This window comes from Chaetura pelagica, unplaced genomic scaffold, assembly GCF_000747805.2.
Source record: "Chaetura pelagica isolate M959 unplaced genomic scaffold, ChaPel_1.0 scaffold199, whole genome shotgun sequence".
Classification (NCBI taxonomy): Eukaryota; Metazoa; Chordata; class Aves; order Apodiformes; family Apodidae; genus Chaetura; species Chaetura pelagica.
The window spans coordinates 1,876,569-1,890,113 of NW_009970714.1; the positions used below are offsets into that span (position 1 = coordinate 1,876,569).

The 13,545-nt window shown below is 38.8% G+C and overlaps 1 protein-coding gene across 1 annotated transcript in view; it reads right to left on the reverse strand.

Moving 5' to 3' along the window:
- The window catches only part of RHEB (Ras homolog enriched in brain), a 22,296-nt gene extending 18,983 nt beyond the window's left edge, over positions 1 to 3,313 (reverse strand). The window contains exons 1-2 of the mRNA XM_010006017.1: positions 3,235 to 3,313; positions 2,252 to 2,323 (exon numbers count right to left, since the gene is read on the reverse strand). Of these exons, the coding sequence (XP_010004319.1) occupies positions 2,252 to 2,323; positions 3,235 to 3,313 (151 nt within the window). The remainder of the gene's footprint in view (positions 1 to 2,251; positions 2,324 to 3,234) is intronic.
- Between the last annotated feature and the right edge of the window lie 10,232 nt (positions 3,314 to 13,545).

The window sequence follows — 13,545 nt, forward strand, 5'->3', positions numbered from 1 at the left end:
CCTCCCCTCCTTTCTAATATGCTTCTACTCATGATCATATTAAAAAACATGAGACGGAAGTAGGGAGCCCTTGGGGGAAAACTGTTCCTTCCCTTAGGGAGCTACTGAGCTCATTTAGGGGAGAAAGGAAGACACAGAGCACAGCACAGTGCTAGTAGCCTCTCTGGGACTGCAGGGCAAAGTAGAAAGCAGCCAGGCAGGCCACAGAGGAGCTGGAAGAAACATTATTGAGACTCGGGCAGTCACGCCAGCTTTTCTGCAACACAAAGTCCCTAAACTAATGATTACCAAACGATTCCTGCAAAGACATGGGTGGGGAGAGTTATGTGCACATCTTTATCTTTTCCTTCTAACCTATGTGCTTTGAGTTCCAAATTAAGGCTCTCATTTTTGTTCCAACAACATTTTTGAGTTTTAAATTGTTCTGGTCTCAATTCATCTGAGCTCCATCCAGCTCAGTGTCCACACTCTATACACTCCTGCCCTGCAAGGATCTTCCTTCCCTTTCCAACACTCCTGCAAGTAACCATCCCATTAGTTTATCAGCATGGCTGTCTCAAAATAGCCACCCATCAGTGTCACTCCTGCTGGGACATTCAGAAAGGGAAATCCTATTTTGCTATGCAATAAACTCTCACCTTTGCTGCTGCCACTAAATGCTGCAAGTTACTCTTCCTGATAAACAAGTTCAGTAGAAGCCACTAAATTCAACACCCTCATTACATAAACTAACTTTCCTGGTTCTATTGTAATGTAAGCAAAGGAAACAGTGAAAAGCAGCAGTTGTGTTGACTTTGCTAAAAAACACCAAGTGAAATCTGATGTAGTTTATCTTCCTTTTACCACTTCCCAAGAAGGCAGATTTTTATGCTGTAAAAATGGAACTACTACAATATTACGTCTTATTCCCATTGTTCAAGGCTTATATATTATGCAACTTGTTCCTGTAACAGTTTAAACTATAGCTTGCCTTCTATACAGTTCAGTTTTAGACTGAATTTTGAGTGTTGTTATTTGAAGTAAAAAAATAAAGATTAAGCTACCAGCAGTACTACAGCTTTTTACCCTTTCATCAGTGCTGGTAGGATACTGCAATAAACTATCTTGATAGCTTAATAAATAGCTTTCTGCAGGCAAAACAGAAATTACACAGACCAGATGATGTCAAAAACTCAAAAAAAATTTAGAGCTTCTTCAAAAAGCAGCATTTGAATTTTAGTTCTATGCAGCAAAATAATCCTGAGTATATATCCTGATAGCTACAGATCTGTAATTATTGCCATGCATATCCAAAAAATCCCTTCTTCTGCTGATTACTTCATCTGAAATTCCAGAGTATTACAAGGACTTAACATCCTACTGCAGAAGTTCTCAACAATTAAAAAGTGTGCTACTGCTGCATTTCACCAGTCATTAAAACACAAGAATTCCAGTGTTATGATCATTAAATCAAAGTTTAATTTGCCACACTTAAAATGAGCCAATATGATCAAGTTACTCAGCCCAGGACCACAGGGGCTCAAGTACTTTATAACCACTCCTAGCTCAGAAAGAGGTAGTTGGATAGTAAGGAATACTGGGTAACTGGCCTCTGAAGTGACTTGTTGCTCTGGGCAGCATTTTTAGTATCTGTACTTACCTGCTACGCTAGCTATTCACAAAGACACTAATATTAAAAAAAACTGCTAAGAGAAAAAAAGACACTTGAGAAGTCAGTAACCCAGTATTTGCAGTAAGTTGACTGTACCAGGCTTGTAATCAAGCTGTTGAAAACAAGTAATTTAAAAGATAATCATGTTATCATAGCTACAGGATGTCTACCTTCTAAGGTAGCCATTTGCTCCTGAGTGGTATTGCTCGCTTAGTGTTCATCTAGACATATTGACCAAATGAGACACTGGGCACTTGGAATAATAGTACAGAGTGGCACATTGTCATATAATTTGAAGTGCCCCAACTGTCTCGGGGAAGCAGATATCAACACAAGAAGAAGATGCATTTCAGCCAGATTCATTAGGTTTTCCTTCATTTAGTATTAAAAGACAGTTTGGCTGTTTGGAGAAATAAGCACACAGCAGTTTCCACAATGCAAAACTGCAAGTTTGGTAAGCATTGGTTTAAAGGAGTAATAAAACTTACCAATTAATGAGTTTTAATATTAATAAATACCCACATAAGTAATATGTAAAACCCAAATTGCTTCTGATAAAAGTTAGTTAGGTAAAGAGGAGCTTGTCAGTTATTTACTTACTGTTCTCTATGGTTGGATCGTATGAATCAACAAACTGTCCTTCCACAAACTGAATCGTCAGTGAAGATTTTCCTGTAAAGCAAGGAAAATGTCATTTGTATTGAAACAAGTCTTCAGGCTGTTATCACTTCACACTTGATAAGATACACTAATGTTTTTATAAGAGTCAATATAAGTTTTCTATGGTTCATTTAAACTATCTATACATGACAACTGACCTATTTTTAAATTAAGAGCCTATTTCTAGTAACTGGGTCTCCTTAACACCTAAAAAAATAGTGCAAAAGCTAAAAGGCATGTGTTCTGCTTTTGTTTTAACACAGCATAATTTAAGCAACTCCTCCAGTTTAAAACCAATCTCAAAGTAGCAGTATCCAATCCTCATAAAACTAAATTTGACAAACTGCTATACTTGCAAGGCATTTCTGTTGAGAAACAAGGAAAAGGAGAAATAACGTTCCATTATTGCAAAGAAAACTAGGATCTTGGGTAGATTTAGCTGAATTTGGTTTGACTAAGAAATTGGACATCCTTCCCATGACAAAAGGATGGTCTCAATGTTATTGAGATCCATATTCTACCTCACCTAAAAACACTCTTAATGCCACACTACAACAGGAACAGTGGATGCTGTAATTCAAGAACAGTGATTGAGGGGTAGCATTGGATTTGTTCTCTTGAGAGCAATTTAACTGCTACGTTTGCAGATAACATTCTCCATTTCAGTTACACTGATCTGATAATAAACCCCAATTAAAAGTAATGTAAAACAGTGCATGTAGTAGCAGACTGAAACAATGAAAACTAGTCTTGGAAGATTTTACATGAAGGTAAGAGCAATTCACATAGATTGACCACAAAAAGTGCGTTTAAAGCTTGGCAACTGAAGACTTTCCAAGGCATTACTGAAGTCTAACACAATTTCCATTACAGCACATCATCGACATTTGGGAATCTACTAGATCCTATGACATTATCCTTACTAGACAAATACATTCTTTTAATGGTTGTCAATTGCATTAGTTGCTTTTGGACGTGAGCATATTCTTCATGCTTCTTCATGCTCCTTCATACTCTTCTTATAAGCAAGAAGTACAAACAAAAAACCTTCCTATTTAAATTTAGACTCAACACCTTTCTACTCAGTGGAAGACTTTCAATGACACCATGAGTAACCAATGCTCTGGATGAACTAGCTTACAGTAGAACTATTTTCAAGAACTAAATTCTTTGGATAGAGACTATCCACTTGCAGTGCTTAGACCACACTATGTTTATATTTTGCTATAGTTTAAGTTCCTTTCTAAGCATTTATTCAGGAGATATTAAAAAACCAGTTTTCCCGTTCCAAACCCCCCATTCTTGCTTCATCATACAAGGCTCTTGGCTTACGCCATATTTGACTTTTTATTACTACAAGCATACTTAGCAACTATTTTTTTTAGAAAGACATTCTAAAAAAACATATAATCACAAAGTACAAGGATTAAAGTGATGCAAGGGAAGTTTGGCTTAATAGTTATAATTACATGTGCAGTGCATTCCTTTATTAACTGCAACACTTCCTGGATTTATTTTTCCAGGAGGAAGGAATAAAATGTTACACAGACATAATTTGGGGAATTTCCAACAGCATAACAATCATTTTGCTGACTTTTGTTTATTTTAACATTGATTTTTCACTGCCCAGCCTCTCCCTTTGCTGCCTCCTATCAGTTTTGCCAGTTCATTCAAGATACAATGCTAAAACCCCCAGACAAACACCAAAAAGAGGAACCAGCACACAATCTTGTAAGAGTTGCTTTGTTTCAAACCAAGTCCTAGATACCATTTTCAGATACATCTAACAGTGCAACTAAAGGTGTCATCCTCCTTTAGTTCACAGACAACATTCCACTTCAAACTGTTGCTCAAGCAAGGAGAGAGAAAAGGAAAAAAAGCAACTGTGCACATCTGAAATAATCCTAATAAGGACAGATTTAAGACTATGCATCCCAGCTACTTTCTGAAGCTGTGTGTTTTGGACACCACATAGAGAGCATACAAATTTTCAAGCTATTTCTTCTTCAGCTATAAGCTTATGAAACTGTTACCCAAAGTTCATGCTTCCAGAGTCCTTACCAATACCAGCATATTAAGCACTCCATTTTAAAACAAAGTTAACCATTCCCACTTCAGGCCTACATTACATTATCCTTCCAAGGTAATAAGAACTATGTTAAGCACAGATCACCACTGCAACTTTTGCTTCCTAAGAAGGATCTTCAACTAACTGAAAGACTTGACTGCTACCATCTGTCTGTGCTAAGTCTGGAAACTGAATACTAGAAAGAAGCTGAAGCCAACAGAAAATGCTGCATGTAGCATCCAGCTGTATTAATCACTGCTTTCCTTCAAACAAAGAGGAAGAAACAAAACCAGACAAAACCAGTGTTCCAACACTCTCCTCCTGAACTCGTCCAAACTTTGTAACAAGCTTTCCAGTAATGATGTGTTTGTGATCACAAGATGATGCCTGCTTTCCTAGATGAGCCACAGCGAAGCTCTCCAATCTTGGATTCAGTCAGGTGTCCCCTCAGGCAAAGTGCATGAAACAGTATCCTACTAAACCAAGGCTTCCAACAAGAAATTTAAAACCTAGGTCATTAACACCCCACTGCCCTGTCTCAGCCCATGCCCAAGAAGCACGCAGGGCCATGTAAACAACAGCTTGCCTTGAACTTTGTCCCACAAGGTTTTATTCCAGGCCTTTGACCTATGCTCGTGGACAGAGAGGAAAATGAAGTTGACAATTTAGGTCCTATCTCCCCTTTCCCCAGAAAGATCAGGCAAGGTTTTCAGAGAGAATTACAACATAAACAATGTCCATGAGGCAGGGGCCAGAGAACTGCATGCAACTGTGTTTATCGATGTGCTAACTCCAACTCAGAGCACTGTGAGCAGGACCACATGGGGACACACTGCAGTCTTGCTGGGCATCTGCCGTCTCCACGCTTCAGCCTTAAAGGGCAAGAGAGCCTGGGACCACCAGCAAAGACCTGATCGATTACTCAAGGGTACACACCTCAACAAAAGCTCAACTCAAATATGCGGTCATTTGGAAAAAAACGCGTATGTTTTTTACTTTGCTAAGCTTATAAGCAGGCTCCATGCTAGTACTTTTAGTGTTTCCAGTGTCTTCCAGTTTTAGGAATTTAAACATCTGTTGAGACTTAAAGAAAGTGTCAAGAACAGAAGTAAGGCAAAGTCTGCTGGAAGCACTTCACCTAACTGAGGGAGAACTGTGATTTTAAGATGAAAAAGCATTTGCAAAATCTTAGTGGAGGAGGTTATGGTTTAACCTTATCACTCCATTTGGAATCAAAGAGCTTAAAATTACTAGAAAGAAATAAATTAACAAAATAAGGGCAATAGTGGGGCAGGGCAACAGATTGACTCCTTCAGCTGTACTTGCTATGGTAACTCAAAGCATCAGATATTCTAATAGAGGAGCTGCAAGCAAAATACTCAATGTTTACTGACTCTCCCTCTCCCTGGAGAAACAAGACAGAAGGGTTGGAAGGAATGGGTTTTACAAGTGTTTAGAGTAAGTTCCAGGTGGCCCAAAGTTCAACCCTGAACTAATCAAAGGGTATCTGAATACACAATTAATTATTTGTGATATTACACAGACTGGTACAGAAAAGCTTTCCACTGTCAAAACAGGAACAGAAAGAGCCATTTCAAAAAATAAAGTGGAACATCCCAAAACACTCTGACTTGTGCAGTCATAGCACATCAGTTTCAAATGCCATTGCAATTGTCAAGGAAAAACAAATGCCAAAATGACTTTTTACTCATGCTTTTACTTTTTGGACAAGGGCTGTGGTATTTAATCTAGCCTTAAAATTCAAGCTTTACAACACCAGGCACTTAACCAAGAAAATGAGTAACTGAGTATGGGTGGGCTCATGAGCAGCTGGCCTCCCCAAAGAGGCCGAGCCCTCTCTTTGGTGCACCACCACCTGCCTGCTGTCCTCTCCACACATCCTCAATTCTTATTGCAATGGGCGGAGAGAAAACCCAGATGAAATGCTCATCTGCAGCCTACTTCCCCCCAAAATCTGGAGATAGGAATGATGCAACTGGCCAGCCAGCAAGTCAAACAACAGCTCCACAAGCAAGGCATTGTGCAAGCTCGATTCTGCAGCTGCCCTCTAACGTGGCATCTCCACGATGACAGCCACTGGCAGCACAGTGCAGTTTATCTCAACAGGAAGAATTTCTCAATACTCGAAATCATCTGCACAAGCAACGAGTAAACAGTCTGATGGGGTCACAAACAACAACTACTGAAGAGTTGCAATTCTCTGTTCTGTTAGAATTTTAGATGCATAGTTTCTTTAACTCATCTTTTTCCATAAAAACTTCTTATGTGCTTTGCTTAATTAATAATCAAACACTTAACCCCATTTAATTCACTCCTACCTCAAGTCTAGCATCTTATCAAAGTTAGTCTCTACATAGATCTGCACAATTTTACCTACAAAACAAACTAGTTTAAGATTTTTCACAAGAGGGTTCAAGAAATTTCATTATGAAATACTGTCAGTCATATCAAATTAGGTAAGACTTACTGTCTTCAACATCTCACAGTTATGGTCAACTTCACCATGCTTCACAGAGATTAAGTTTTCATACTCGAAGTTACACTTGATTTCATTTGAATGTTGGCACCTTATCTCCTTTAATCCAGAATACCAAGATGCATTAAATGGAGACCCGAGCACTACCACAGTAGAGATCATCTATTTGTCCTCAGAGCACAGAAAGGGACAGAATAACTTCTTTGAGTAGATGGAGGGTTAACTGGATAGCAAAGGGAATAATAGCATAACTTATAAACAAAAATATTCTCATAAGATAGTACAGTATCTCAGAACCCACCACTAGCTCATCATTCACTCAGGCTTCATCATTGGCAACTTTTGGCAGTTAATTAAGATTTTTCCCTTAGGTACTAATTATGGCTATGTAGTTGCTATTTTGTTGACCACTGCTATGTAGTTTGGTGAATCACTGTAATGACTACAAAAATTATACATTTGGGTTGATAAAAAATTCTGTTTGTAAACCTCTGGAGACATTAATATAACGAGTAGTTTGTGTTTTACTCAGATGCAACTTAATTCTACTAGTAGACTTTTAATCATAAGGAATTATGACTTATAAACATGTATTTTGAACCAGTTTTATGCATTTTATAGTGACTTCCTTACAATGGCAACATTATGATACCAGGATAAAGACAATTATTTCCTGAGGCTTACAGAGAAAACTCTTGGTAACACAAAGAGCTCAACTGGTGCACTTGCTCATGTGATACTCATGCTCAATTTGCAACACCAAGAGTCGTGGCACTCCTCCTCCCTCCAAGTGCTGTCTGAGCTTTCCCAAGGAAAGACCAAAGGATCTGCCCTTATAACCCTTTAGGAGCAAAAGCCTGAGGACATAAAAGAGACATCTTTTGGTACAGCAGTGAAGAGATCTTAATGACAAGCCAAACAGCAGATCAGCATCTAAGGACCAAAAAAACTCTCAACTTTTACAGCACTCTATCCCATTACTACAATCGCTCCCTGCCTTCTCCTGGTCTATTTTTAAATCAGGATAAAAAGAAATAAATATGGCAGCCTAAGGCAAGGTATTGTAGCAAGAACCGCTCCTGCTGTAGAAGAGGTTCACATGACAGTCTGTAACACCAAGAACACAGGCCTGCAGGGAGAAAAGGACACATGCCTATTTCCCTTTCTTCTGCATTGCACAATCTTCTTGAGGTTTATCAAAGGTATTCCTCTACAAGCCCAGATGAACTCTGCAAAGCAGTCATTTAGAAAGGAACTTCGATTGCTTCCTTTTCTTCAGATTTCAAAGCAGCTGGTCAAACTCACAAGCACATTTGTTGGCCCTTGAAAGGCTAGCAGTAACAAGCCTTCAAAACACAAACCAAGAATCCTAATAATGCCATCCAGATAATATTTTCTATAAGGAAAACAAGAAGAGAGCATCTGCTTTATTCCCCCACCCTGCAGCAATGATCACTCCTCAGAGTCCATTACACTTTGTTGCAATATATGAGGTGTTCAGGCAAGTATGTAGAGAAAAATTCCACTATTTTCCTGCAACAACTAACTTAGTTTCCACTGCCAGGTTTCCATTTTGTCTGCACTGAAGTCAGTAACCTCAGCAAAGAATTGTCACAATAAATATTTTTATTATTTCAGTGCACAGCCTAGTTATCTCTGCTTGTTACCCTCACTAGCAGAAAGAGTGCCTGGTATTTCCCTTTTAACAAGGTAAACCAATTTTAATTCCACACATTTACTATCAGCTGTCAAAGATGGAAACGCTGTTACAAGGCTTAAAAAGATCCCAAACACTTCTGAGGCACATATCTCACCTGGTCATGGTATACACACATAGATGGGTATATCCAAGATGCTTTAAATATGCCAGAGAAACTGCATCCTGGACTCTCCTAATTGCAAAGGAATTCAGACATTCACATCCAAGACAGTCAACCAACATTTGCTCAGATAAATTCCATCCATTTATTATCTTCAGAACTCTTGCAGAAACTGTACATCCCTGCAGCCGCTTCCCACCGCCCCATGCCTAAAATATTTCAGATGACCACAGAAATTCAGAGGCAATTTGACTAATCAGGCATGTGCTGCTAGCCTAATTAGGAAATGTATTCCTGAACTAAAGGCTAGGCAGTACAACTTCACAGATACATTGCACTTCTAAGGCAAAGCTTATTAAGCTTAAAGATCTGACACTAATGTTCCAGTTTATGGCATACTTAAGGGGAAAGAGCCTGAACTTTGTACTGATTTCCTTCTAAAGAGGCAAAATTCAACTCATACTGCTGGGTAGAAGCCAAGTCCTCTCTCCCTATGCACACACTTCAAACAGCTAATTAGGTATCTGAATAAACTTGACCTTTCCTTGGATCACTGGGTATGTACAGCATGAAACGTCTTTGAAAGATACTTTAAATAGCTGTCACTGTTCCCACATTAAATCAGCTTTAGAATGCTATGTCATCAGAAAAAAAATGTCTACTCTCACTACTGCATTCCATGCCTTCCCCTTTACCATCTTCAAGGTTTTAGTCTGAACACAAGGCAATGAACTCCCAGCTTCCAGTCAGTTCCTTCTTGACACTAAGCTCATATATAACTTATATTACCTTTCCACAAGCCAGAAGAAACATCAGTTCTAGGTTTTAGCACGTCTTCAAGAAGTGAATCCTTCCAACTGCAGTTACCAGCACCAGCTCTCCATCTGCTGCACAGACACTGCCCTAACTGCACCTGCAGCACAGTGGAATTTCATGGCAGAAGCCGATGAACTCTACTCTCTGCACACCACAGGGGATAAAACATATGTTTACGTTTACCGGGGGGTTGCAGTCATCGTTTCCCCCTTTTTTTTTTCCATTTTTGTACAACTGGCTGAAATTAACACACACATTAAATTACATGCCACTACTAATCACCTGGTACAGCAGCGTGCCATCAAACCATCCACAGTGAACAGGTACAGATTAGGATTTTAAACTTAATATTTTTATTAGAAAACAAGATTAACTCTTCTCTCCTCTTCCTTTCACTGCAAATTTCCCTTACATTTTTAGACCACCTGATCTAAGTAAATAACAAAGAAAGATTAATAGCACAGAACCTGTACCAAGATGAAAGGACTCATGTCTTTCAATAGACTGGTTTCACTGAAATGCAGGTCTCGCCTAATGACCTTCTTTACAAGGATCTTTATAAGGCCTAGAGCCATAGCATCCACTATTGCCAACACTGTGGCCACCATACCTCATTGTTGCTTACCAACCACCACCAAAAAGAGGGTTTCTGAGAACAGTGACATCTTCCTGGTGCCCCTTTGGAAAGGTAAGTCTAAGAGCTTCACCCCAAGCATATTGTAATGCCAAGTAAACTGTTGGAAACACAGCTGGAATAGTGAGGAATGAACCCTCTTGGCAATACTACTGAAAAGCATATCTCAGAGGGCCTCAAGAATCTTCTTGGAATTGCAAGAACAATAATGAGGTATGTATTTCTTTCTTTCTTGTTGTAGGATGACAGAATGCAAGTACCTGATGAAATCCTGACAGGACAGTCATGGCAATATCCTCTCTTTGTAACATCACCTAAGCAAGTAATGTGACACATATCCAACAACCGTAGCTAAGAAACATCAGTCTTACTTTGGGGGGAGGTCCACAGAGCTCTCTACCAACCTGTAGCAAAACCTGAAGATATTACTTATTTTTCCCAACAAAGGCAAGCTACTTTTACAACATACTAAACATATATACATCAAACTGCATAATAATCACTAGAAGATCACAGCAACAAAAGGCAGCAGGATGCATGACTATGAAGTAGTCAATGTGTGAGGCTTTTCATGTCTCCACTGATAGTCCAGAAATCTGACTTTCACAGGAAGTGTACTGCTACTGGCATTAACATCAGCACACACTATTCATCTGCTACAACCTACACTAAGTGGAAGTTCCCAAAGCTGCATGAAGCTTTAGGAACTGCAGTACTAACCCTGACAACACTAACATTCCTTACCACAGAACACAGAAGGCGGTCTGTAGGGATACTGACAAAGATTAGTGTTGACTCTCTTGCTCCACCAGTGGAGCAAGACATTGTCAACTCCATTACACCTCTGTCAAAAGATGGATAGTTGACACTGAGATGGTCTTGACTAATGATCACAGAGTTGAGCCCTGACCACAATTCTCCAGTGCCAGCACAAGGCTGCCGTGGATCTACATATAACCACACCAACACAAAAACCAGTATCCCTGAACTGCACCTTCCTCTACAAAAATGGTCTCCTCACCATCAGAATCAGATCAACTTTTGATGAGTTCCAATTGTCTCTCCCCAAATGAAATTCTAGATCTTCTTTGAATTAACTTTATAGGCATATTCCATGTTCCTTCTGCTCAACACGTGAACTTCTTTCTCTTTATTAGTTCGGGCTGAAGAAAGCCACAATCTCTTAAACGTCATCTTCATACCATAGCACTTTATACAGCAGTCATTAACCCCTCCCCACTAACTCTGATTGCAAGCCCTCTTCATTAACACACTTAATGAGATCAATGTAACAGAGTAGCCTCTGACTAGAGAGAACAATCTGTTAACAGTAAGGAAGGTTCAAATAATACACCAAAATCACAGCATGACAGATGTGGGTAAGGCACCAGGGAAAAAGAAAAAAAAAAAAAGACTCCGGGGTAAGGATAACACCATGCAGAGTGTCAAGAATCATTACAGCCACCAATCTTGGGAAACGTTAAGAGAATTAACGCCAAATATCTGTCAGGTACAAGATTACTTAGTTGATTTTGACACAGAGCAGACAGGAATCCTTGTTTGCTATAGCATACTATGAAGTTCTTATCTGTCATGACAATCAGTGAACTTTCTTACCTTCCTAACCAGTGTGCGATAATCTGTTGCCTCATGAAGTACTTCAAATGAAGAGTTTTCAGCTAGGAATAATACTTCCCTATTCTCCATTTTTATACTACATCGTACAAAATGTCACAATGTAGAACTCTGATCTTTGCAAGGAAGACCAACACACCACCATAGAATAAATTGAGAAAAACCACCCCAAAACAAAGAACTCACCCCACTCCCATCCTCCCCCAAACACTTGAAAATATAGCCCAGGGAGATCTGAAAATGACACCTGCAACATGACATAAAATTAATTTCATACTGTTTTTCACAAGTGAGGTGTCTTTCAGCCAGTCCAGCACCTGAGGAAACACTCGCTGGATTTTTTACTTTCCAGCACTCCAATATCACGACCACACAACCTGGATAAGGAGTTGAGTATCAAATCATTTAAGTTAGTATACCTTAAACCATTTAAACTTCAGGCTGACCTTCAAGAGACAGAGCTGTGCCTTGTGTTTGTCTGCTCTACAAGTCTTCGCACATCAACACAAATATAATTTAAAATTTAAATTGCAATTGTGACTCTTACTCTGTCATTATCCAGTTAAATAATAAATTAATCCAGCTAATCCTAAATTCAATTATATTTTAAACAGTATTTAAGAAATTAAGTACATCACATCTACTTGGGAGACATGGATAAAATGTTAACTATTTCAGATGAATAGGTGAAAGGCTAAAATTCACCACAGATAGAGCAAAGACTTTCAGAGGTTGCTTAATTCCTTAATCTGGCTAGTTGGGAAATAAGCCATATATTCATTTTTTGTTTCCTCAACTGCAAGCTGCAAGAACCAGGGAGACATGTCCCAACTTTCCTCACGATAAGCTGCCCTTAAAACTTGGGTCCATACACCCTTTTCATACTGCACCTTTCTGCCTTAAAAACCTCAACCTGAAAACCTTTTCAATCCTTGGGACATACAGCCCATGCCCACAAAAGCAGAGGAATGCCAAAACACAGGATTATCTGGACCATCTTCAGAAAAAAGGAACATATTCTCCTGCACTCTTACCATGAGCTATAAACTGTATATGAGACAATGGCTTTTTAAGATCAACATCTTTTTGTCCGAAAATAAAAAGAATTTAAAGAATTTTGAAAGCCTTTTTCTACAAACAGGAAAAAAAGTTAAACCAGCACAACTAACACCTTTCTTCAGAATTTATTCACCAGTGTCAAACCATGCAGACAAAGTAGGAAAACTATTAGCAACAGACAGTTCCAAGAAAGTAATGCAGAATATACTGCAGCAAACTAAGAAAACACAGTGCTTGTTAACATGCATGTTCCAAAGCAGAAACTTCCAAATCTAATTTAACATGTTAATTTTGAAACATATTTTAAATACCAAAAATTTGTTATTAATGGCAGACCAACCCTTCCAGCAAAATACACTTTCCTGCATTTTGTCAAATGCTTGATTGTTTTGACAGTTTGTAGGACAGACTTAATAGAGTCCTCCTACGTACTATGCATCCCAGCTCTTTTGTATATGGCAAGAGTACCTTTATAGGAGGTCACATACAGTGAATGAAGTAGGGCAATACAATCTGACAAGCTGTTGAAGCTAGACAGATGTACACCACTTAACTCTGGAGACAATGTTGTCAAGGGACACTTTGATATTTTAATTTCGTATTATACTTTAACATGTTCACACCCATACACTGAAGACCACCCATGTATTTCCTCTTTCTCTAAATTAAAATTCATTTAACTCAATACTCCACAGAAAACAAGTA